Raw genomic sequence first — 27,054 nt, 5'->3', positions numbered from 1 at the left:
GCAAAAGGCCACTTTAAGGAGCTCATTTCACCACAGTCCACCCTCTAACTTTTTCTCCATGGGTTCTTTGACATACATTTTACCAGTCCAAAGCAGTTATTAACAATTAGTACATCTATAAGGCAAAAACTCTCAGGGTGAGGTCATTTAGGTACCAACCACTCAGGTCTGCTGCAGGTGTCCATCTGATTTGGTCAGGGTCTCCGAAAGTCATCTTGGCTGCTCCCCTTCTAGCCGCTGATAAAATTTAACCGAGAATATCATTCCCTTGATCTGAGCCTCTCGCGTTATCAGCACACTAAAACCTTTACAGGACGTTAGGTTTCACCACCGCACTCCAGTCTAGCAGTGCCTCCCCCTTAGTCCACTCTTTCAGTTACAACTTCTACAATTACAATTTTTACAATCACAATTAACTCTGTTAACAATCAACACTCACAACTGAATCATATAATCAGATAAGTGTCTTCCCCCACTCTCTCTTCCCCAGACCCATCAGGAAAAGAGGAATCTATTCAGTTGGGGATCCTCCCTCATCCCCCTCGTTTTGAGTATAAGCACACTCATGAAAGCGTGTAAGCCAGCCACTTCACACCTTTATCTCCCCCCATTTTAGACAGCCAATGTTTAAATTGCCCACCCCAATTAAACCAGTACTCTGAGGAGACAAGCATGTTCTTGGTCTGAAGAACCTTCTGTTCCGGTTGGAACTCTGACCATCAACGACCATAAGCCAAGTCCAGTCCAGGGCAAGCCATTAAACTGCAGTGAGCTACACCAACTCATGGTGTCAAACATCTCTCTCTCTCTTCCCCCATTACCTGGGGCCAGGTCATCTCGCATCCATTCAGTAGGGATCAGCTCATAGCTATCCAAGCTAGGTCAATGGATACCAGCCATAGGCCTGGGAGTCCACACAATTTCCTACTTCAGACCAGCCGGTCCCTTTTCTCTCTCTCTCATCCCTAGCCAGCTGAGTTAGGTCAACAGGTGTAAAGGAACATGTCCTAACTCAGCCCATGTCTTCAATGCTGCACTTTCCCCACTTCCACTCATCTTGTGGACCCAGGTAGTCACCTCAAGTGGGCATACCAAGCTATCTACTTGCCGGCTTCCATTTACTTCCAGTCCTGGAAGGGGGTTCTTCTGATGGGCACTGACATGTTCTATTAACACACCCTTCAGACTCCACAGGGCTGTGCCCCACACAAATATTATTTTACTATTCATTCACCAAGCAGCTCTTTGGTCAATCAAGCCATCAATCATCGCAGTACTCTCAATCAAAGTCTCTCAAATGCAAATCTCCTGATCTCACAGGCTTTTGGCATAAGCCCGATTTACTATTTCCCCTTTTGGCATATCCAATCAAGTATTGCCTGAAGGGCGGAGTTACACGCTCTCTGTTTTGTTTTTTTTTTTACAATACCCAATATTCATTTCCATTCAGGTCTGTTTTATTTACAACCCCAGGTAAACTCGGGTCTGTTATATTTACAATACCAGGTAAAGAAAACATTCCTTCAGTCAGACAAATATAGTACATTCAGGTAAACACATAACCTTTTTAAAAATTCCAGTTTCCTCTTTTTTCCACCCTCTATTTTACCCATTTGCAAGCATTCAGGCTTAGGTCTCTGGATGCACTGAACCAGAAGACCCTGGCCCCCTATCAGTCATCTTGCTTAACCTGCTGGGCTTTCACCCAAACCCACTCCAGATAAAGCTTTCCTATTCACTGCTACAGCATAACATCTCTTATTTTTAGTCTTCACAGGTAGCAGCAACCAAAAAAAAAAACACTCAAGAATCAAATTTCTCATCCCATGCCCATTCATCCCTTCTTCTCCAAAGCTCCATGTTTCCATGAGTCAAGAGCCATTGCAATGAATCCCACTTCTGACACCAATTGTGAAACTGTGGGAACAGTAATAGTAGCAACAGAATTTGTCTAATTTCAAGGAAAATAATGACCAGGATCAGCCCAAAGCTGATACCTATGAGGTGGAGGTCAGACATACCCCCACTCTCCAACCTTTTTACCTATTCCAACACTGCCATTCCTCCCACATTACTTCTCTTCTGGGTTCAATAATCCATTGCAATGGCCACACAGAACTCACAGACCATACACACAGTTAAGTGATTTATTAAGGAAGTAATAGGGTACACCTCAGGACAGGATTAACAGGCTACAACTTGGGATTAGGATCAGAAAGCATGCAGGCAAAGTCTGGAAGGCTCCCCTGAAGTGAACATTCTTCCCTTCTTCAGTATAGGACAGGTCTCCCAGCTCCTCTCAGCCATGCAAACAAGCAGGCCCTTCTCTCTTCCGTGCATGCCCTCTCTCTGCCATGCACACCCCATCTCAGCCACCTCAGAACAGGCCTTCTCTCAGCACCCTGAGGACAGGCCTCCTCTCAGCCCTCTCAGGACAGGCATCCTCAGCCTCCTCAGGACAGGCCTCCTTTCAATCCCCTCAGGAAAAACCTCCTCTTGGTCCCCTGAGGACAGGTTCCTATTGGTCCCGAGGACAGGTTCCTCTCAGAGCAAGGATAGGCCTCTCTGCTTTCAGCCTCCCTGCCATCACCACCAACTCTGCTGCAGGGCCCCTTCCAGACCTGTCACCACTGGCTCTGCTGCTGGGCTCCTTCTGGGCATGTCACCCCCAGCTCTGCCACACAGCCCCTTCCAGGCCTCTCGCTGTCTTCAGTGTTACCGCCCTTGACCTGTGTCACAGCTCTTGTAGTAGGTTCCCTGCTTCCTCTCTGCTTCTCTCTTCTCTCTCCTATCTTCCTTCTGCTTCTGCCTGCCTCCTGTCTCAAAAACCTCTGTGGGGTTGGCTGCATATATACACAGACTTGTCAATTTCAAGGCATGTCCCTCCCACCAGGGCCATGAACTGACCGATCTCCTCTCTGTAGGCCACAGATAATTCATTTGCATAGTAGGCTATAGTAACTTCGTTTGCATAGTCTATTGACCAACCTCGGCAAGGTGCACACCAATTACAGGGTAGGCTGCAGCCCAGGGCCAGACAAAAAGTATCAAACTACAAGTTGTTTATAGCTTATCCAGGGAATATCAATCAACCTGGACAAAAATAACAAACCCTTTGGGGTAGAAAACTAGGGCAAAGGTAACTCCTCAGGGCTTCAGGGAAATACCTCTTAAGCTGTTTTTCCAAAGAACCAAGGCAAAAGTCCACACAAACGAATTCATTTCACCACAATGTCCCCTTTATGTGTGGCATAAAAGGATTAAGTGCTTGACTAACTGAAAGATTGGTGGTTCGAACTCACCTAGAGGTGTAGGCTTCCAAAAAATCACAGCCTTGGAAACCCTACGTGGCAGTTCTACCCTGCGCATATGAGAGTGCCATAAGTCGTAATCAACTCAACCACAGCTAACAACAACAGACACTGAAGAAAGTCTGGTCCTCATAGAGCTTACACTCTCACTGACGCTGATTTATTTCATGTCCATCTTCTTACTGTTGTTAAAATCCTGACCATTTTGTTATCACTTTTAAGTCCTCTCTGCTGTGTTTTTATTAAAGTCCTCACCATACCACTCTTAGAGAGTTCTCAGCCATGTAATTTCCTCGTGACTGTGATATACTGAGCTTTGGCTGAGATACTGACCACGTTAACAAAACAAGTTTTCTGTCCTCTTCGGACTCTGATTATCATTGAAGAATACAACACATCATTTTAGAACACATCATTTTAAAGAGTGTCTCTTCTTGGTGGATAACCTAACCCTAATAAAGATTCTGAGTTATTTTTTAAAAATGCCCTTACCACACACTCCTTATATTTGTACAGGTTCTCTCCATTGTGGACTCTCTGATAAGCTTGAAGATGGGAAAATATATAGGGTTTCTCTCCTAAATGAACACTGATGTGAGAAGATATGAGTTCCAACTAAATACCTCCCCATAGTTCTCACATTTGTAAGGTTTCTCTCCTGTGTGAACTCTCTGATAGGTATGGAGACTTGATTTATTATTAAAACTCTTAAAACCCTTATCATATTGATATGATAGGAGGGTTCTCCATATGAACTTGTTAACAGCTGTGAACTGTGAGTCTTCCACTAAAACTTTTTCCCCATCCTCACATTTTTAGGGTTTTTCTCCAGTATGGACTCTGTGACGAACTTCAAGATGCACACTCTGACTAAAGCCCTTCTCACACATCACACTTATAGGGTTGCTCTTCTATGGGGACTCCTTCATGTGTGTGGAGGTTAAGAGCTCTGACTAAAGTCCCTGTTATAAGTTTCATAATGATGATGGAGTCTCTGATGAAACTGAAGACATAAACTCTGACTACAACTGTTGTCACATGGATCACGTTTCTATGGTTTCTCCTGCGTGGACTCTGATGAACGTAAAGAGATAAACTACAACTGCAAGCATCATCGCACTTGTATGGTTTCTCACCAGTATAGACTCTCAGATGGGCTTGAAGATATGAGCTCCAACTGAAGCCCTTCTACACTTCTCACATTTGTAGGCTTTCCTGTGTGATCTCTCTGATGGGTACAGAGACTTGATCTATTATTAAAGCCCTTACCACATTTATCGCATCGATAGGGGCTTTTGTCCCTTATGGACTTGTTGACGATGGTGAAGTGTGGATCTTCTGCTGAAGTCTTTTCCACAATTCTCACATTTACATTTATACATATTTATATTGAATATATTTTGAGTTTTTTATAACATGGACAGCCAGAAGAATGAACAAATCTGTCTTGGAAGAGCCAGAATGCTCCTTAGAAGCAAGGATGGCAAGACTTCGTCTCACATGCTTTGGACATGTTATCAGGAGGGACCAGTCTCTGGAGAAGGACATCATGCTTGGTAGAAGGTTAAAAAAAAAAAACGTGAACTCTGACTGAAACTCTTATCACATGCATCACGTTTGTATGGTTTCTTTTTAGCATGGACTGTCTGATGAAGATATGAGCTTCGACTGAAGCCCCTATCACACGTACGTATTTGTATGGTTTCTCTCCTGTGTGGACTCTCTGGTGGACATGAAGAGATGAACTACGACTGAACACTTTGCTACATGCATCGCACTTGTATGGTTTCTCATCAGTATGGACTCTCAGATGAGCTTGAAGATGCGGTATTTGTAGGGTTTCTCTACCATGTGAACTCTCTGATGTGTGTGAAGATAGGGGCGCTGACTGAAGCCCTTACCACATGCCACACATTTAAACAGTTTCTCTCCAGTATGGACTTGCTGATGAATTCGAAGATATGAACTCCGGCTAAAGCCCTTAGCACAAATATTACATTTGAATGGTTTCTCTCCAGTATGGATTCTCCGATGGGCTTGAAGATGTGAAGTCTGACTGAAGCCCTTGCCACATTCCTTACATTTATAGGGTTTTTCTCCTGTGTGAATCCTCCTATGAACGTAAAGATGTGAGCTCCAATTAAAGGTCTTCCCACATTCCTCACACTTAAAAGGTTTCTCAACTGTGTGAACTCTCTGATGGATACGGAGTCTTGACTTACTACTGAAACCCTTAAGACAATTATCACATTGATAGGGGGTCTCTCCTGAGTGGATTTGTTGATGACTACGAAGTGCTGATCTCCCACTGAAGGCTTTTCCACAATCCTCACATTTAAATGGTTTCTCTTCTGTGTGGACTCTTAGATGAGCCTGAAGATGTGAGATCCAACTGAAGCGTTTCCCACACTTTTCACATTCAAAGGATTTCTTGCCAGTATGGACTCTACAATAAACACTATGATCCGAGCTATTACCAAAGCTCTTCCCATACCTCTCACAACTACAAGACATGTTCTCTGTGTGAATTAGCTGATGAGCATGAAGAGAAGAACTCTGACAAAAGCCTTTACCACAAACATGACATTTGTAGGGTTTCTCTACCATGTGAACTCTTTGATGTGTGTGAAGATAGGAGCGCTGCCTGAAGCCCTTACCACATGCCACACATTTAAATGGTTTCTCTCCAGTATGGATTCGTTGATGAACCCGAAGATATGAACTGCGACTGAAGCCCTTAGCACAAATATTACATTTGTATGGTTTCTCTCCAGTATGCATTCTCTGATGGGCTTGAAGATGTGAATTCTGACTGAAGCCCTTACCACATTCTTCACATTTATAGGGTTTTTCTCCTGTGTGGATCCTCTTATGAACGTGAAGATGTGAGCTCCAATTAAAGGTCTTCCCACACTCCTCACACTTATAAGGTCTCTCAACTGTGTCAACACTCTGATGGATATAGAGACTTGACTCACTATTAAAACTCTTAAGACACTTATCACATTGATGGGGGCTCTCTCCTGAGTGGATTTGTTGATGACTGCAAAGTGCTGATCTCCCACTGAAGCCTTTTCCATAATCCTCACATTTAAATGATCTCTCGTCTGTATGGACTCTTAGATGAGCTTGGTAATGTGAGCTCTGCCTGAAGTCTTTCCCACACTCCTTGCATTTATAGGGTTTCTCTCCACTGTGGATTCGACAATGGATGTTAAGATCCGAGCTATGACTGAAACTCTTCCCACAACTATCACACCTAAAAGGCTTTTCTTCTGTATGAATTAGCTGATGAGTGTGAAGAGAGGAGCTCTGATCAAAGCCCTTGCCATATTCATGACACGTGTAGGGTTTGTCCCCGGTGTGGACTCTCTGATATGAGTGAAGATACAAACTCTGACTGAGGCCCTTATCACACTCATCACACTTATAGTGTTTCTCTCCTGTATGAACACTCTGATGAATGTGAACAACTGAGCTATAACTGAAACCCTTTCCACACTCACTACATGTATGAGGCTTCTCCCCTATGTGTGATTTCTGATGGAGTTCAAGATTGGAGGCATCACCGAAGACTCTGCCACACTGATTGCACATGCAGGTTTTCTCTCCTTTGTCACCTGTATTATGCTGATGAAGTGATGATTTCTTTGTGAAGTCTTTTCTGCTGTGGCTAGAAGCTTTGTCTCTCTGGTATACTCCATGATTCTCATAGTGGCATGAGATCCAACTGGAGCTATCAACACACTGATCATATTCACATAGGTTTTTTTCCATAGGAATTTGCTCACATCTACTCTGATGATCCTGTGACTCACTCAGATATGTTCTCCTCCCCAAATCTTCGGCTCTCCAAGTTGGAAACTTCTGATTTTTAACATTGCAACTACTCCCTTGAAGATTCATTAGATAGCTCTCCTCTCCAGAAAACTCAATAGATACTCCTGCCCAGATCTGACAGGGGAGGTCATTTTGTTTTAGTAACCAAGGACTCTTCCCTTGAAGATTTATAGTAGAATCTTGACTCCTAGTTAATTCTTCTACAACCTGTTCCCAGATATGACTGCTGGAAAGCTCTTCATATAAATGGTACCTTAATCTTTGAAGAGTCTCGATCTCATTCTTATTTTGATGCTTGTCCTCTGTAAGGATAAAGAGAATTCAGAGGTGAGAATAAATGAATGTTTTGTGTGAAATTTCAAGATTTCACACTGTGGCCACAGCAGATGCATCAATGGACCAGGGGGAAAGCTCACCCTGACTTTACCATCTTGTATACTGTTCTTCATTTTACTTGCCTACAGAAACAAAGAGATGGTCATTAGGCTCCTATTTACTAAGTGTTAGGACTCACTTAGAGCCCTGTTGTCATAGTGGTTAAGAGCTCGGCTGCTAACCGAAAAGTGGGCAGTTTGAATCTACCAGCTGCTCTTTGGAAACCCTACGGGGGCAGTTCTACTCTGTCCTATAGGGTTGCTATGAGTTAAAATTGACTCGACGGCAATGGGTTTGTTTTTCTGGCTTTTTTTTTTTTTTTTTTGGAAGACCCACTTATGCCCACACCAAGTCTAACATGTGAGATCCAAGTAAAAAATTAGGCAGATGCAGAGCAATGAAGATATCCTAGAAATATTTTACAGAAGAGAAAATTTACCTTCCTACTTCTAAGTATAGTCAATAAAAAGCTACCTTCTCTTTTGGCCAGCAGGTATAGAGATAAGTGGAAACGTCCTTGTCGTGCTTGTCTCTACACCTCAAAATCAAGACTGCATGGCACAATCTGTACACTGCATACATCATCCCTGCTCAAAATGTCCAGGCAAAAGTTTACAGATAGATTGTCAAGGGATGTCAAGAGCCCTTAAGGAGACAATTGGAAGGAAGTATATTTTTGGAACACTACCTATCAGTTTGTTGTACTATGGTAGCTTACATGTTGCTATGATATTATGTTACTGGTAGTTCAAATACCATTTGGGTCACCCAGGGTGGACAACTTCCAGCAGAGCTTCCAGACTAAGACAGACTAGGAATAAAGGCCTAGAAATCTACTTCTGAAAATTAGCCAATGAAAACCTTACAGATTACAACAGAAGACTTCTGGCTCACTTGCTCTGGACACATCACCAGGAGGGATCAAACACTGGATGAGTACATTATGTTTGTAAAGAAGAGGACCAATGAGGGTGAGGGAGACCCTCAGTGAGAAGGACTGGCACAGTGGCCACAACAATGGAATCAAACATGCCAGTGATCATGATGATGGCACAGGACTGGGCAACATTTTGTTCTGTTGTACACAAGGTCACTATGATTTGGAGTTAACTCAATGGCAACTATCCATCAATTCTAAAATTAAATTCTTCTAAGTGTACAACTCAGCTATTTAAGGCTACAGAAAAGTCACTGGGTGAGAATGATCTTCAATTTGGTCAGAACTACAAAGTTAAAGCTGTTCAGATAACTATACTACAGGAAAACCTTACTGAAAATGTTGTTCCAATCACATAATCTTCAATCCTTTTACAGGAGTGTATTTTGAACTTTCAAACTATTTTTTAATATCAATGTGTCATAAGAAATGCATTTTATGTCATGAACCAGTATACATGTACATGTACATAAACTCAACTGTATTCACCATGAGTCGGATCGACTCAACGGCAACTAACAACAACAGTAACTGTCAAAGTGTATTTCTCCCGTCCCTTCCACTCGCGCTCATACAACTGAGTGTAATTGGCTTGTTCTTGCTTTAATGTGTGTACTCTTTGATAAAGAGCTCTGATATCTTCTATTCCATTCTATTTTATTCTTTTAAAAATAAATTCTGGTATGATTCATTAAATTGATTCACAATCCACTGATAAATCACAACACAGCTGAAAAAAGGAAAGTCAAGACACGAAAGTGACGCTGCCCATTTACAGTTCATTGACAACGACAAACTTCTGTCCTGGCAGAAAGACCAGAAGGGTCTTCTCTCTGTGGCCCTCAGGGACTAGGATATTCAGATCCTCAAGCTCAGGGAACCCTTTCGGGGGCCCCAAAGCCCTAAGCAATTGGGGATATTAAAAGACCCTAGAGCACTGATGCCAAGTCACAGAGTGCACCTGTCCTCACCCACTGACAATAGGTTCCTGAAGTTCTCCAGCATCACGTCTCGGTACAGTGTCCTCTGGGCAGAGTCCAGCAGCCCCAACTCCTCCTCAGTGAAGACCACAGCCACATCCTTAAACGTCACTGCTTCCTACAACATCAAACACACAACCTCAATCTTACAACAAAAGCCCACTGGAAGAGGGACAGCACTGAGAAGGCAGAGAGGATGGGTGGGAAGCTGTTCTGAGGGACTCAAGTAGGTTTTTAATAGAGTCCATGGGTGGTACACATGGTTTCCAGCTGACAACTAACCTAACAGTTGGTAGTTTGAACCCACCCAGTGGCACCATGCAGGAAAGGCCTGGTGATCTGCCTCCATAAAGATCACAGCCAAGAAAACCCTATGGAGCACAATTCTACTCTGACACACATGAGGTCACCATGAGTTGGAATCAACTTGATGGCAACAGGTGTGTTTTATTTTTCCCCCTCCTCTTTGCCTTCCACATTGCCAATGCTATATATTGATTTACTGCAGTCACCCTGAAGTGCTGTACCTGAAAAAAAAAAAAAAAATCCCACACCTTTAACTCGATGCTCCTTGTGACTATTCTTATTGGTAAGTCCCAAGAATTTAATTCCTAAGTCAGAGGGTATACACATTTCACAATGTGATTGGTAACTTTGAACTCTCTGCCTAGCCCCATTTTTTTGTAACATTTGCCACACTCACCGGCCTTCAGGTAGCCTTCCTAGGTGGGTAATCAGTCTTCTGTGCTCTGGGGACACGTCACATCCATCTACTACAGCACTCACAGTACTAAAGTGAAGTGCACAGCTCTAGCGCCAGACTGTCTTGGTGCATACCCCAAGGCCCTGCCACTTGCTAGATGTGAGACCCTGGATAAATTACTCAATCTCTTAATCTCTGCTGTTTCCTCATCTGTAAAACTGGGATAATAATGGCAAAAACATCATGAGGTTGTTCTAAGTTTTACGTTAATGGATCCACGTAAAGCTTTTAGGACAATGCCTAGCGTCTCGTTAAGTTCTCAGTAAATGTTAGCTATCATCATCATCATCGCCTACTTCACTCATGTAAAGGCTACAAAGTATTTCATGGAATTTATGATCTATAATATATTAAATCAAGGAACCCTGGTGGTGCAGTGGTTAAGTGCTCAGCTGCTAATGAAAAGGTTAGAGGTTAGAACCCACCAGCCCCTCCTCGGGAGATAGACCTGGCGATCTGCTAAGACTACAGCCTTGGAAACCCCATGGGGCAGTTCTACTCGGTCACATGGGGTCACTATGAGTCAGAATCTATTCGATGGCAGTAAATTTTGGGGTGTAATATATTTAACCAATCCAATTAATGGACATTTATTTTTAGATGTTGTCTTCAGCCGAAGAGTCAGATTACTTTCTTAAGAGAAATTCCAATGAACTGAAATTGCTATGTCAAAGAATATGCACTTTTAAAACTCTGTTAATAGGACAGATCATCCTCCCAGAATACCTTCCTTCAAGAAGGTAAAAGAATCACTGAATAACCTTACCTTGGCCAACACTAGACATTATTAGTTTTTAAATCTGATAGTTGAGTGCTTAAGCAATTGCCCCAAGCAGGGCCGCTTGATTTTTATACAGCCAGAATGTTCCTTAGAAGCGAGGATGGCGAGACTTCATCTCAGGTGCTTTGGACATGTTATCAGGAGCAATCAGTCTCTGGAGAAGGACATCATGATTGGTAAAGTAGAGGGTCAGCAGAAAAGAGGAAGACCCTCAACAAGATGGATTGACACAGTGGCTGTAACAATGGGCTCAAGCATAACAACGATTGTGAGGATGGTGCAGGATCAGTCAGTGTTTCGTTCTGTTATGCATAGGGTCGCTATAACTCAGAACCAACTGGATGGCACCTAACAATAACAACAACAACTATGTGGTAAATAAATGGTGAGAATGTAAAACTAGGAAAAAAAACAAAACAGCAAGCCCCTACCACGCAACAGGCAGTCAAATGCCTGTTCTTCTCCTTTACAGAAGGAAGAGAGGAGGCATTCATCATCGAGCAGACATGTAAGAGACAAGCAAGCCCAACTCACCTGGAACTTGGTCATTCTCTCCTCTTCTTGGTAGAGTCCTGGGAAGGCAGAACTGGGGAAAAAGAAGTCATGAGACAAAGGCCTGGCTACCTGTACCATATGGCATCTTCAAGTGATTATAAACATATTCCTTCCTCCAGGAAGATACTGTTACACAAAACCTGTTAGGCAGAGTGTGGTTTGGATTCTAGCTACCATTAGGCCCCCTTGGTCAAGTGCCTTTGTGTAGTGAATAAGCCTCACAGCTATACTCAGCAACCCTAACACAAGTGCTCCTTGTAGCTCAAAGCATAGGTATTTATTTCCAAGAGATGGTAGGGAATGAGAGGTAGCACAAGGTACTTATTAAAAGAGTGAGCTCCAAGGCAAAACTGCCAGGGTTCAAAGCCTGGCACTTCTACTTTTTAGCTGAGTAGTTCTTGGGCAAATTATCACCCTCCCTGTGCAGCAATTCTGTTTTTGGCAAAACAGGGATAAAAATAGCACCTACTTCATAGAACTGTTGAGAGAAATAAACGAGTAGATGGAAATCTTAGAACCATACCATGGTTCCCCATTTCCTTACAACCAAAGATCAAAACCAAAAAACCAAACCCAGTGCTGTCGAGTCAATTCCGACTCATAGTGACCCTATAGGACAGAGGAGAACTGCCCCATAGAGTTTCCAAGAACCGCCTGGTGGATTCGAACTGCCGACCCTTTGGTTAGCAGCCGTAGCACTTAACCACTACGCCACCACGGTTTCCAACCAAAGATAAGCAGATATTATTCTTCATTTCACTTACTTTGGACACGTTATCAGGAGGGACCAGGTCCCGGAGAAGAACATCATCCTTGGTAAAGCAGAAGGTCAGCGAAAGAGAGGAAGACCCTCAATGAGATGGACTGACACAGTGGCTGCAATAATGGGCTCAAACAGCAATGACTATAAGAATGGCGCCGGACTGGGCAGTATTTCATTCTGTTATACACGGGGTTGCTATGAGCTGGAACCAACTTGAGGGGACCTAGCAACAACATTCTGCATTATAAGATTGTCCTCGAACACGTGATTTCTAACAAATATATCTCCCAATGCACCTGAACTTCAGGCTGCTGTTCTGTCCTGTGAGTCACCTTTAAGCTCTAAAGAGGTTCATTCTATTTGTCTTGCTCAAAGATTTCTCGCCTCAGCAACAGTATAATGTCATGGGCAGCCCTTCCCTTCCCATCTGCCTTCCTTTTCTGCTCCAAGCGGAGAGATGTCAACAGCTGGGGACACAGGGCAGTGAGGGGATGCCATACACAGGTGTTGGCATGGACCCTGTGTCCAAAAAAACAGCATGGCGAGGGGGGCAGGTGGCAGAAGTGGTTTGCTAACAGGCTGGAAGATGGGTAATATTTACCTAGTAAATTAATTTATTGAGCAAGTAAATAATATATTGAGGATAGTAGAACCCAGGTTTCGGTCTGAAGAGAGACTTGTAAATATGGAAAGGGGAAAGGCTTTCAAATATCTTCTGCCACTAAAAGGAACTAGATTCACTAGAGAAATGGCTGGTACAAGATGAGCCTAAAATATCTGGTTATGCCAAAAGTAAGGAAGTGCTTAAAGAATGACAACAACAAACCAGAAGAACTAGATGGTGCCCAGCTACCACTATCGAACCACTGGGCCACAACAGATGGATTCTGATAGAAAGGGAGAAAAATGTGGAAAAGAACTTCAGATTCTTAAAAATCCAGCTTCACTGGGCGTACTGAGGCTAAAGGAATTCCCGAGACTATTGCCCTGAGGTGCTCTTCTTTGAATTGAAACTACTTTGAATCAAAACGATCCCCTGAAGTCACCTTTAGGAGTTTAGCTCAAAAAGTAAAGATTATCACCCTTGAGTATTGCATTCTTTTAAAAGATTGTCTATATAAGACCAGACGGACAACAGCTATTTTAAAGGACAGACGAGAAAGCAGGGAGCAGGGAGTTTAAGAGTGAAACAACTACAACAGAAATAAGGATGTTGACACAATGTGAAGAATCCAATCAATGTCACTGATTAGTATGTCTAGAAATGGTTGAATGGGAGTGGGTTTTGCTGTATACATTTTTACCAAAAATAAAATATTAAAAAAAAAAGAATGATAGATACATGCCAAAAGGACACAGCTTGAAGCTCTCACTGACCAAGTTTAAGATAGTTTGAGCCTCATAAGAAATTATGAAAATATTGGATTACCTCCCACTTGTTGTGGGTTGAATTGTGTCACCAAAAACGTATGTTCAAGTCCTCACCCAGGCAGCTGTGAACATGACCTTCCTTGGAAATAGGGTCTCGTGGCTGTAATAAATTTAAGGTGAGGGATACTGGATTAGGGTAGCCCCTAAATCCAATAACTGGTGTCCTTATAAGGAGAGAGATATTTGGGGACAGACACAAACAGAATGAAGACGGCCATGTACAGAGGCAGCACTTGGAGTGATGCAGTTGGCAAGGCAAGGTATGCCAAGGATTGCTGACAACCATCAGAAGCTAGGAAGAAGCAAGGAAGGATTCTTCCCTAGAGCCTTCAGAGAAAGTATGGCTCTGTTGACCCCTTGATTTCAGACTTCTGGCCTCCGGAATTGTGAGAGAATAAATTTCTGTTGTTTTAAGCCACACAGGTTGTGGTACTTTGTCATGGCGGCCACAGGAAACCAAGGAACCATTGAATAAAAGAGGAATCCATGTATCCACACTGACATAAATAAACAGGTAAGTAAATATGTAAGAAGAGAAGTGTCTTCCTTACAGCAGCATGCCAACTAATAAATGGAGAAGGAATGATGGAAGTAACTTATCACCATTTGGTAACCATCCAAAAGGTCCCTGGGTGGCACAAATGGTTTGCTCTCAGCTACTAACGCACAGGTTGGCAGTTTGAGCCTGCCCAGTGAAACCACAAAAGGAAGGGCTGGCAATCTGCTTCCATAAAAATCATAGCCAAGAATACCCCATGCAGCTCAGTTCTATTCTGTAACACAGGGGGTTGCCATGAGTTGAAGCTGATTCCACAGCAACAGGATTGGTGTTCGTTTGTTTGTTTGGTAACCATCATAATGGTAGTTGACAGAGGCAAGAGTGGTCAACAGACAACTAGCTGGAGGTTTGATGCGGGACAGGCGATTAACGTAATACTGGACTATCTTCAACAAAATCCCAGTCAAATGCAAGTCATTAGTGTGCCCTGGATTTTAGAAAACAGTCATTTACAAAATGGTGACTTTCCAGTGGAGAAACCTGGCAGAAACCTGTTTGACAAGGTGATCAGGGTTAACAACACAGGAGCAAGTGGGTGGCCACGTGGTGCCTCCTGGTGTGAGACAATGAGAAAAGCACAGCTTACTTTCTAGGTTACTCCTCCCAAGCCGGCCTGGCCAGAGTCTGGTCATGAGGAAATGCTGGACAGACCCACACTGAGAGTCAACTTTCAGAATGGATGGCCTGTACTCTTTAAGGTTGTCAAGGACATGAGAGATGGGGAGAGGCCTGTCCCAGATTGAAAGAGACTGACGAGACCTGACAACTGTTCAGCAACACATATTCCTGAACAGGATTCTGTTCCGGAAAGGAGACCTCTTGGAATAGCAGGTGAAACGTGAATGGGGTCTGTAGATTGGATGGTAGTGTTGGAACAATGCTGATTTCCTGACTAGAGGTGTGTGTGTGTGTGTGAGTGAGAGAGAGAGAGAGAAAGATGGTGGTTACCTAACACTGTACTTATTTGGGAGAGGTGTTCACTGGAGTATACAGGAGTTATAGAGGATTATGTCAGGAAAGGTTATAAATACACATGCAGAGAGAAAGAGAAAAGAAAAAATATGATCAATTGGGGAATTTGGGGATGAAAGAGTTCTCTGACCTGTGCTTGCAACTTTTCAGTAGGTTTGAAACTACTTCGGAATAAAAGGTTACTGAACATTTTGACATGTTGTTGTTGTTAGGTGCCCTTGAGTTGTTTTTGACTCATAGCAACCCCACAGGACAGGGCATGGGCAGTTCTTGGCTGTCAGCTTTATAGAAGCATATCACCAGGCCTTTCTCCTGCAGAACCACTGGGTGGGTTCGAACCATCGACCTTTTGGTTAGCAGCTAAGCACTTAACCATTTGTGCCACCAGGTTGCCTTAAAATTTGTGGCATAGACATCTCTTTTCTAAAAGGTATGAAAGCATGTGCATTTTCTTTGGGAAGATGGAAGAAATTCAATGGAACAGTCCTTTCTCACACCTGCATGGAGGTGGTGAAAATTAATATAAATCTATGATTGCAACAAATTGACATTCTGCTTCTCATTTACTTTAATTTAGTTTAGTATGAATAATAATAATTACTAAATACCAGAAAAACAGATCTGACTTGGAGGAAGTACAGCCAGAGTGCTTAGAAGTAAGGATAGTGAGACATGTTATCAGGAGCGACCAGTCTCTGGAGAAGGACATCATGCTTGCTAAAGTACAGGGTCAGCGAAAAAGAGGAAGACCCTCAATGAGACAGACTGACACAGTGGCTGCAACAATGGGCTGAAACAGCAATGACTGTGGGGATGGTGCAGGACCGGTCTGCGTTTTGTTCTGTTGGACATAGAGTCGCTATAAGTCGGAAGCAACTCGATGGCACCTAACAACAACAGCACAGGGTCACTGAGTCGGAATGGACTCGACACCAACAGGTTTTATAAGCTGGAATCTACTTGACAGCATACAACACTAACAACAAGGTTATCCTTAGAGGGGAATGGAACTCACAAAAGAGCTAAGGATGCGCTGAAGATTAGGCTAAACCTCAGGGTTTATTTTGTTTTTAACGCCATCTGTGCTGTTGCAGCAGCCTCCCTGAGTCACTGGCACGTGGGTCCCTGCTGGATGATCCAAAACACAAATGCCTACAGCTACCAAGGACAGGAAGAATCAAATTGGCTGCACTGTGAGCTCTAAATGAGCTGAGTTATGAAATTTTAATTTTGGAAAAAATATAAGTTGCACACAGCTTAGTATATTAGAAAATCAGCAATTATACATCAGTAAGAGCTGGGCAAAGGGGTCCTCAGTGAGCACAAAAGTGGGTCCTAAACCCAGACTAAGGAGCCCTGGTGGTGCACTGGTTAAGCGCTTGGCTGCTAACCGAAAGGTCGGTAGTTCGAACCCACCAGTCACTCCACAGGAGAAATGATCTGGCAATCTGTTCCCGTAAAGATGACAGCATGGGAAACTCTGTGAGGCAGTTCTACTCTGTCACTTGGGGCTGCTATAAATTTGAATTGACTGGATGGCACAAGGAAACTCTGGTGGCGCAGTGGTTAAGAGCTATGGCTGCTAACCAAAAGGTCCGCGGTTCAAATCCACCAGGCGCCCCTTGGAAACTCTACGGGGCAGTTCTACTCTGTCCTGTAGGGTCATTATGAGTCGGAATCAACTCAACGGCAGTGGGTTTGGTTTGGTTTGGGTTTCGATGGCACACAACAACAAACCCAGACTGGGTGAGAAGTGGGGAGAAGCCTAGGGGAGGGACTCCCAGAGAAAAGGGCCTGTTGTGGGCCCCAGGAGTCCCTGGGTGGTAGTGGTGTTACTGTGTGCCATCAAGTTGATCCCAACTCATAGTGACCCTATAGGACAGAGTAGAACTGCCTCATAGGGTTTCCTAGACTATAATCTTTATGGAAGCAGATCACCAGGTCTTTCTCCTGCAGAGCAGCTACTTGGTTCAAATCACCAACCTTTTGGTTTGCAGCTGATGCTCAACCATTGCACCACCAGGGCTCCTTCCTGGGTAGTACAAACGGCTAACGAGCTCAGCTGCTAACCAAAAGGTCGCCTCAGGAGACAGGCCTGGAGATCGACTTGCGAAAAATCAGCCACTGAAAACCCTATGGAGTGCAGTTCTACTCTGACACCCATGGAGTCGCCGTGAGTCAGAGTTCACTGAATGGCAACTGGTTTTCGGTTGCTTGTAGGTCCTTGAGGATGACTGAACAGTGTCAGCCAGTCAAAGATGGGGGAACTGCTTGAAGATGAAGGGGCCATATGGAAAGCGTGAGAAAGAAATATATTCTGCCAACAGTAAATGAGCTTGGAGGAGGACCCCAAAGTCCAGATGAGAGCTGCAGCTCTGGCTGATACCTTCATTTTAGCTCGATTCATCTGAGATTCTCAGCAAAGAACCCACCCAAACTGTGTCGGGCTTCTAACCTACGAAATGGTGAGATGATAAACGGGTGTCGTTTTAAGCTGCTAAATTAGTGGTAATTTGTTACGGCAGCAACAGAACACTAATACACTCTCCAACCCTCAAAAGCAGGATCAGAATCAAAGACGGAGCACAAAGATCAAGCCAAAGCACCTCGTTTTACTCACAAAAAAATCCAGGCCTTAAAAAGAAAAAGTCTTGATAAGCGCTCTATATGTATCAGCTCATTTAATCTTTACAACAACGTGAGAGGTTGGGCAATTCTCATCCCCATTTTCCAGTTGAGAATATGGAGGCACTGAGAGTAAGTGACCTGCTGGTTACCCCCTTAGCGGAATAGCCAGGAGTTTATCCTAGAGCCCATGATCTTAACTCCCAGGCCTGTCCCTTGCAACCTGACAGCACATTCGCATCACTCGGGAGCTTTTAAGACTTACCAACGCCAAGGCCCAGCCTACCAAAAGCCTAGGCTGATTAAATTGATCTGTGGCAACTGTAAGCCAACATCTCTATTTTTTAAAAGCCTCTCTTAAAAACTGATTGCAGTGCAGCTGAGGCTGAGAATCACTGTTGTTGTTTGCGGCCACCATTCATGGCAACCCCAAGCCCAACTTAACAGAATGCTGCCGGGTCCTGCACCATCCCTATGATCAGCTGAGGATCAGACCATTGTAATCAAGAGAGTTTCAACTGGTTGATTTTTGGAAGTACATTGCCAGGCCTTTTTCCCTAGTTCATCTTAGTCTGGAAGCTCTGCTGCAAGCTGTTCAGCATCATTGCAACACACAAGCTTCTACTGACAGACGGGTGGTGGCTGTGCACGAGGTACACTGGCTGGGAATCAAAGCCGATCCCCCACATGGAAGGTGCCCCCACTGAACCCCCACTGCCCTGGAGAACCACTGGACTAGGTGATAAAATAAGGCCACTTGCAACCTGAGTGTCTGCAGTTAACCACTCAGCTATTCAGCCTCTCAAGGAGAAATTCCCACAGACGCCCAGCAAGCCAGGAGCCAGGTTGGGCCTCCTGAGTCCCAGCTCCCTGCTTCTCTCCATTATAAGATGCCCCTGCCTCTACGAGGACTGAGCACCAGAATGGTCAGAGCAACAAGGCAGGCTTCAGTTTAGACCTGCCAGAGCAACTCTTTTAAAGGTCCCTGGATGGCACAAATGGTTTACGCTCAGCTACTAATTGAAGGGTTGCCAGTTCAAACTCACCCAGCGGTGCCACAGAAGAAAGGCCTGGCAATCTTCATCCATAAAGATTACAGCCAAGAAAACCCGACGGGGCAGTTCTACTCTGTAACATATGAGGTCATCATGAGTTGGAACAGACTCCACCACAACAGGTTTGTTTTTTCTTTTGTTTTGATCAACTTTCTAAGGCAACTGGGGCCATTCTAATCACCCTCCCAGACTTGGTCAATTCAAAAGATGAATACACTAGTGCTAATTCAATGTTTAAACAATAATCATCAAACAGAATATTTACTTTTGTTCAAATGCATGACAGAATTGAAGTTTCAAGGAAAGCGGAAAGAAGGAAACAACTTATGAGATCCACACATATTCCCCACAATACAGGCTGTGTTTCTCCCACACTGCACGCCCACTCTCTTCCGTGAGGAACTTACACACAGCTCACATGTACTGAACGCTTAGTACCCACTGGGCACTCTTCCAAGCTCTTCTAATAAACACTTTTAATCCTCATAACAACCTTATGCAGTGCGAACTAGTATCACCCCCATTTTACAAGCTAGGAAAAGGCACAGAGTTAAGTAACCTGCTGTATTAGTTTGCCCTTGCTGCTGTAACAAGTTAGCACAAACTTGGTAGCTTAAAACAACAAAGGTATTCTATTACAGGTCTGGAGGTCAGCAGTCTGACACGGTCTCACTGGGATAAAGCAAGGTGTAGGCAGGGCTGCATCCGTTCTGGAGACTCCAGGGGAGAATGTTTTCATGCCTTTTTCAGCTTCTAGAAAGTTGCTCTCCTTACTTGACCCTCCTCCATTTTCAAAGCCAGAAACGGCCAGTCAAGTCTTTCTCACAATGCATTACTCTGACACTCACTCTCCTGCCTCCCTTTCTCACTTATAAACTAGTTGCTGTCAAGTTAATAGGAGTCCCTGGGTGGTGCAAAAGGTTAAGCACTCAACTACTAGCTGAAAGATTGCCAGTTTAACCCATCCAGGGGTGCATCAGAAGATAGGCCTGGTGATCTGCTTCCAAAAGGTCACGGCCCTGAAAACCCTACGGAACAGCTCTGCTCTGCACATAGGGGGTCTCCAAGAGTCAGAATCGACACGAAGACAACTAACAAGTCGAGTGGATTCTGACTCGTGGTGGCCCCATGTGTCAGAGTAGAACTTTGCTCCATAAGGTTTTCAAGGACTGATTTTTGGGAAGCAGATCACCAGGCCTTTCTTCCAAGGTACCTCTGGGGGAACTTGAACCTCCAACCTTTCAGTTAGCAGCCAAGTGTGTTAACTGTTTGCACCACCCAGAGACACCATCACTTACTAGGACCCTTGTGATTACACTGGACCCACCTGGATAATCCAGGATAACCGATCTTAAAGTCAGCTGACCAAAACCTTAATTCCATCTGTAAGCACAGTTCCCTTTTGCCATGCAATATCTTCAGGGGCCATTACTCTGTCTGCTATACCTGCCTGCTACACCTGCCCAAGATTATAAAGCCAGTCAATGTCAGAACCAAAAAAACCAAACCCACTGCCACTGAGTCTATTCCGACCCATAGTGACTCTACAGGACAGAGTAGAACTGCCCCACAGTGTTTCCAAGGCTGTAACCTCTATGGAAGCAGGCTGCCACATCTTCCTCCCTTGGAGTGGCTGGTGGCTTCAAACCGCCAACCTTTGGGTTAGCGGATGGGTGCTTTAACTACTGCGCAACCAGCGCTCCTCTGTCAATGTCAGGGGCAGGTATAAAACGTGGGCTGTCTGGATCCACAGCCTGGCTCTTAGTTACTACACTATCTTGTGGTATACACAACAATAATAGAAGATTTATCTTCCACAAATCTGAGTCGGAGTTGACTCGACAGCAACAGGTTTTTTTTTTTTTTTTGCACAGACATGTATCTAGGATGGAAATAGATACATATTCCCTCCTGCTTAACACACATCCGTGGCTCCCCAGTGCCTTTGGGATAAAGTCTTAATTCTTGGGCAAGCAACACACAAGAACTTTCCAGGTCCTATACCTATTTTTCTCTCTCCACAGTGAATGTCCAGCCACAGTGAATCACTCTTTGTCTGTACGGTTCCTCCCTGGTCATGTCCTTCACAATTCCCCACTTACCCTTCATTTTCAACTAGAATACTTCCTCCTCCAAGATGCCTGCTCGTGGGTTTTTGTCGCACTAGCCTAATGAAAGCTGAGTCTTGTGCCCAAGAGCACAGGTGTGGAATCAGTTGCCAAGGTTTAAATCCTGACACTGCCGTTTAATAGCTGTGTGACTTTATATAGATAAATGAACTTCTCTGTGCCTGTTTCATCATCTGTAAAATGAGGCTAATATTAGAAGTGTTATGAAGAATAAATGACTTAATACATGTCAAACAATGGAAACTGTACTCAGCTCATGATATCATACATGCTGGTGGTTTCTACATCTCCCTGAAAGTAATAGAAATAAATACCCGGTGACACACTGGTTAAGAGTTCAGCTGCTATCCAAAAGGTCAGCAGTTCGAATCCACCAGCCACTCATTGGAAACACTATGGGACAGCTCTACTCAACAATAACAGGTCTGGTTTTTTGTTTTGTTTTTTTGTTTTTTTTTTAATCTACAGTGAAATCCGTGAGAGCCGGAACTCGTTGGCAGCTTGAACTCACCAGCTGCTTCTCAGGAGAAAGATGTGGCATTCTGCTTCCGTAAAGATTACAGCCTGGAAACCATATGGGGCAGTTCTACCCTATCCTACACGGTCACTGAGTCGGAATCTACTGGATGGCAATAAGACGACTCCCTAGAGCCATTTCCCCCAGAGGTTTCCAGACCTCATTTTTCCCTCTTCCTCCTGCAGTACCAGTATCACGCTCCTTTTTCCCTTTGTAATTCACCCACTCTGAGTATATATAAGTGTGAACAAAGGCCCCTGGGAACCCAATATTATAACCTAGGTAACTGTCAACGCTTCCCAGTGGCTTCACCGTAGGATCCAGCGCCTTCCTCTGTACCCAAGTTTCTCCTCTAGTCCTCTACTGCCTCTTTTTTCCGAATCCGAACCAAGCCTTCCCAAGGGCGTCTGGGGGCTGCTTTACTGGCCATGATGCTGGCCTTTGCCTTTGGTGCTGCCCCGACTATTGGTCAGGAGGCACACTACCAGGAGTCTATTGAGTGCCACGTTTTTTGTGTTTTTGAACCTTTTGTTCGTGATTTTGCTGTTTAAAACGGCCCCAAGCACAATGCTGAAGTGCTGTCTGGTGTTCCTAAGTGCAACGGGGCTGTGAGGTACCTTATGGAGATATGCTTCATGCAGGCAATAATTCATAGTGCTGTTGGCTGTATGTTCAACGTTTGGTAAGCAAACATGTATTAAACAAGATGACTCTAAACAGACAAGGTTATGTACTGATCGGCTGACAGATATGTTGTGCAGCCAGAGGTTTGCAGGAACCCAACCCTGTATTTCCCCCTGGAAATGGGCCCCCAGAACCCAGTGCCGAGAAACAGGCCCAGGATTCACTAATCCAGTGTTTGCAGCAACATTATAGAAAATACCGGTACCTGTTGCCTGCAAGTCGATTCTGACTCATGGCAACCCTATGTGTGTCAGAGTAAAACTGTGCTGCATTGGGTTTTCAATGGCTGATTTTTTGGAAGTAGATCACCAGGCTTTTCTTCCAAGGCACCTCTGGGTTACCAGCCGAGTGCGTTACCTGTTTGCACCACCCAGGGACTCCTTCAGAACACAACTACCGCAAATAATAAGAATCAACTGTTTATATATGTAAACCTGGGAGTCTACTGTAAAACTAATGCATGCACATACACACAATATATAGTTGCTTTGTTGTGTGCTGTCAAGTTGATTCCAACTCATAGTGACCCTATATGACAGAGCAGAATGGCCCCATAGGGTTTCTTAGGCTGTAATCTTTACAGGGGAGCTCTAGTGGCACAGTGGTTAAGAGCTCAGCTGCTAACCAAAAAGGTTGGTAGTTCAAATCCACCAGCCACTCCTTGGGAACCCTATGCGGCAGTTCTGTTCTGTCCCATAAGCTTGCTACGAGTCAGAACCAACTCAACGGCAACAAGTTTGGTTTTTGGTTTTAATCTTTCAGGAGCAGATCGCCAGGTCTTTTCTCCCGTGACTTCCAACCTCAGAGTGCTGGTGGGTTCCAAGCGGCCGAGTGCTTAACTAACCATTGTGCCACCAAGGCCTCTTATTTGTTGAATAAGGAGAATAAATGTGTTGGAGGATGACTAATAGTAATTGTTATTACCTTGAGTGTCAGGCACCATTCTAAGGGCTTTTTTTGTGTGTCAATTTGATTAACCTTTGCAGCACACAGCTCTGATTTACAAACAAGGACACTGAGGCCCAGGAAGGTGTTAGTTGTTTAAGATGAAACGACTGGTAAGAGGCCAAACTGGAATATGAACTTATGTAGTTTGGCTTCATAGCCTCCATTCTTAATTGCTGAGGCATACTTGTCTAGTAATCATGTGGAAGAAGGGTGCCAAACGGGATCATTTGGGAAGGTAGATTAGGACCTTGAAAACAAGAATGTTGAGATTTGTACTTAATTCTATAAGATTTGTTTTTTAATATATACAGGCAGTCCCTGGCTTATGAAGAGGTTCCGCTCCATCACAGGTCAGTTCCGACGTAAACTGAATACCTCTTTTTTTTTTTTACGTTTTCATTATTATTGCCTTTTATTATCAGAGTCTTTATAAATCTGATCTTTGTCTTTAGGGGTTGAAAACATGACATATAAACTTATAGAGAAAGATACCATCAGCAAATTATGACCTGTAACACTGTATGTGGTACATATTACTAAAAATAAGAGGTACCAAAAAAAAAAAAGAAGGTTTTCAGTATGGTTCAACGTAACTCCAATACGTCGTAAGTCGGGGACTACCTATCTGTATATATCTCACATATATATTTATCTTTTGTTTTTAAAAGATGCACCTGTTAATATATACAGCAAAACCTGTAAGAGCAGAACTTGACAGGGCTGCCTTGTTTTGGGGGGGTCTTGAAAGCTTTCCACCCTAGACAGTGTATAGTCACTACCTTTCTATCACTCTCTGTTTAGTAGAAAATATTTGAGTTTTCCTTCTTTGACAGGTTTCCATCTTACACAGGTTCCAGCTTTTGCAGGTTTTACTGTGTATCTTTTTAAAAAACAAATTTTACAAAATATAAGTACAAATCTTAGCATTCTTGTTTTCCCGGGCCTAATTTACCTTCCCAAATGATCCCCAACGCCCCCCTTCCTCCACATAATCACTAGACGAGCCATCAAGTCGATTCTGACCCATAGTGATTCTAAAGGACAGAGCAGAACTGTCCCATAGGGTTTTCAAGGCATGGCTGATGAATTCAAACTGCTGACCTTTTGGCTAGTAGCCAAGCTCTTAATCATAGGACACAGTAAAACTGCACCATAAGGTTTCCAAGGAGTGGCTGGTGGATTCCAATTGCTGACCTTTTGGTAGCAGCCAAGCTCTTAACCACTGCACCACCAGGGCTCCACTAGGCAAGTATGCCTCAGCAATTACAAACAGAGGCAATGAAACCAAACTGTATAGTTTCATATTCCAATTTGGCCTCTTGCCAGTTGTTTCATCTTAAACAACTAACACCTCACTGGGCCTCAGTTTCCTTGTAAAATATGGCTGTGTGCTCCAAAGATTAATCAAACTGACACAAAGAGGTTTTAGAATGGTGCCTGAAACTCAAGATAATAACAAGTACTATTACTCATCCCCCAACACATTCATTCTCCTATTTATCCAACAAATATTTGAACATATTCCTAGCAGAAGAATTTGCTAAGGAATGAAGCAGTGACACACTGCAGAAAGGGAACGCTCAATCTTCTCCCATGGAATCGCGTGAGCGAAGGGATCCCTGCTTTCTTTTCCTTTTGAGAAGTCAAGGTTAGGGAGGAAAGGAGGCTGGGAAATATCACGCAAAGTCTGATCCCGAATAACCTACAGTAAAAATCTCCAGACAGCAGCAGCTGAGGGAGACACACTTCTTGCTTTTTTAAAAAAAGAGGCATTAGGAGACCAGGCACAGCCCCGCTTCCTGCAGGGATCAGAGAAAGGCCATGAACACTGCAGCCAAGCTCGACCCCATCCCGAGCTCACAGCAGTTTGCAGAACTGCACGTTTCTTTGGGAATTAAAAGACCATTAATAACAATAGGCAACCTTTTACCATGTGCCAGGCTCTGTTCTAGGCCTTTTCCCTTTATTATCTAATTCTCACATAACCTCTATTAGGTAGGGACTTCACGGAAACGAGAAGCGGTAAAGTAACTCGCCCAGTTATCCTACGAGAAGTGGCAGGGCTGCCTCGTAGGCGGGGGAGGGGGTTTAGGGGAGCGGAGAGCCCAGGAGACCCTCAAACCCGGGCCCACCTCCCAGCCAGAAAGCCAGGAACCGCCCCAAGCGCAAGGAAGCTTAGCCGAAGGGAACCCAGGCCGCTGCCCCGGTGCCTGAACACCACCCTCCACCGCTGGCCCCAAGCCCCGGGCGAGATGGCTTGGAAGGGACGTGGGGGAGCAGAGTCGCCTCACCTGCAGGTAGGATTGATGGCTTCGGCCTCGCCCTTCAATCCGAAATGCTGAAGACTGCACTATACCCTTAGACTACAATTCCCAGAATCCCTTCCGGAAATAACGAAACAGCTCCGCCCAACTGGACCGGAAGTACTTGTGACCACACTACTGGTGGACTACATTTACCAGAAACCTCTGATGACTGTGCAAGCGCTCCCCACCAAGGCTTCATTATCAGAGGGTATCATGATTTTATCATGAGCGATTTTCTTGTGAATAAACTTGAAGGGTTAGAGAAAATGAATAAATTATTTGAAAATAAAACCAACACTGACAGAAGAGAAACAAACTTTAAGTGTTTCTAGAACTATTTTTACATTGAATTTAAAACGCCACCTCAATCTCAAAACTTAAGATAGCTTCACCAGAGAATTCTATAAAACATTTAAAGAAAAAATAATGCCAATCTTAATAAATTTTTCCTGAAATAAGAAAAATATTCACTATATTCCAACTTGTCTTAATAAGCAAACCCAGACACTCCAGCATACCTTAAATCTGGCAAAAACTAGTGAAAAAAGAAAACGACAGGCCACTCTAACTCATGAACATAGATGCAAGAAACCTCAAAAGATAACGTTAACTTACCTATTCCTGCAATATATAAAAAGGACAATACCCCATATCTGAGTTTATTCCTGTCATGCAAAAGTGTATTAATATTAGAAAATAAATCAATGCTCCTTTAACAGAATAAAATAAAATAAATCCTCCTTGAAGAAAATAAAAGAGAAAAATGATCATCTAAATAGATGCAGAAAGGGCATTTGACATCTAGTCATGGTAAAAACAAAAATACTTAGAAAACTCAGAAGAGATTTACAAAAAACCTTCAGTAAACATATTTAACAGTGAAATGATGAATGCTTTCCCTCTGAGATTGGGAACCAAAACCATTCACCATTAAGGAACATGATTAATAAATTAAAACATTAGTATTAAACACTCCTGAGCAGAAAAGATCTTTAAGAGCCCTTACCGTGCTTTTGACTCAGACAAAATGAAAATACTCAGAGGTGATCAGAAAATATGAAAATCAATGAGATATTTGACGATGTTAAACAATCAACATTAAAGCTCCTTAGGTGTGATAAAGGTATTGTAGTTATGTTATTGGAATTAGCTGACAAGGATTTTAAATCGGCAATCATAAAAATGCTACAATGAACATTTATAAACACTCTTGAAACAAATGAAAAAGTAAAAAATCTCAGCAAACAAGAATAAATAGAACTTAAAATAACTGGAATTTAAAAACTCACTGGATGGACTCAATAATAGACTGGAGATAAAAGAACAATCAGTGGACTTAAGGACAGAAAAATAGAAATTATTCAATATGAACAACACAGAAGAATAGACTGGAGAGGGAGAGAGAGAAATGAACAGATCCTCAGGGGCTTGTTAAACAATAAAATAGATCTAACATTCTTGTCATCAGAGTTCCTGAAGGAGAGGAAGGTTAGTGTGGGCTGAAAAAAAAAAATGTTTTTAAA

General features: G+C 43.5%; 1 protein-coding gene across 3 annotated transcripts; it reads right to left on the bottom strand.

Annotated features, from left to right (window-relative positions):
- Positions 1–606: 606 nt before the first annotated feature.
- LOC104845504 (zinc finger protein 235-like) lies at positions 607–25,594 on the bottom strand. 3 transcript variants are annotated; one of them, XM_023543118.2, is made up of 5 exons: positions 25,517–25,591; positions 18,939–19,020; positions 11,522–11,573; positions 9,435–9,561; positions 607–7,453 (listed from the first exon to the last, which is right to left on the bottom strand). In XM_023543118.2, exons 2-5 carry the CDS (start codon positions 18,974–18,976, stop codon positions 5,118–5,120), a joined length of 2,553 nt encoding a protein of 850 aa, XP_023398886.1. In that variant the 5' UTR covers positions 18,977–19,020; positions 25,517–25,591; the 3' UTR covers positions 607–5,117. The 3 variants fall into 3 exon arrangements, with proteins under 3 accessions (XP_023398886.1, XP_010584739.1, XP_064149847.1); XM_010586437.3 differs by lacking the exon at positions 18,939–19,020 and having other exon boundaries at positions 25,517–25,594; XM_064293777.1 differs by lacking the exons at positions 18,939–19,020; positions 25,517–25,591 and adding an exon at positions 12,307–18,913.
- Positions 25,595–27,054: the final 1,460 nt, after the last annotated feature.

Source organism: Loxodonta africana, chromosome 11 (assembly GCF_030014295.1).
Source record: "Loxodonta africana isolate mLoxAfr1 chromosome 11, mLoxAfr1.hap2, whole genome shotgun sequence".
Classification (NCBI taxonomy): Eukaryota; Metazoa; Chordata; class Mammalia; order Proboscidea; family Elephantidae; genus Loxodonta; species Loxodonta africana.
This window is presented reverse-complemented; position numbering and strand designations above follow the sequence as displayed.

Excerpts from the sequence above, each read along its gene's own strand:
- LOC104845504 (XM_064293777.1), bottom strand. The coding sequence starts at position 12,353 with ATGATGTTCTTCTCCGGGACCTGGTCCCTCCTGATAACGTGTCCAAA. Across the intron at positions 11,574-12,306 it reads CTCCTGATAACGTGTCCAAA|TTCTGCCTTCCCAGGACTCT; the intron begins GTAAGTGAAATG and ends CTTTTTCCCCAG. Across the intron at positions 9,562-11,521 it reads AGAGAATGACCAAGTTCCAG|GAAGCAGTGACGTTTAAGGA; the intron begins GTGAGTTGGGCT and ends TTGATGTTGTAG.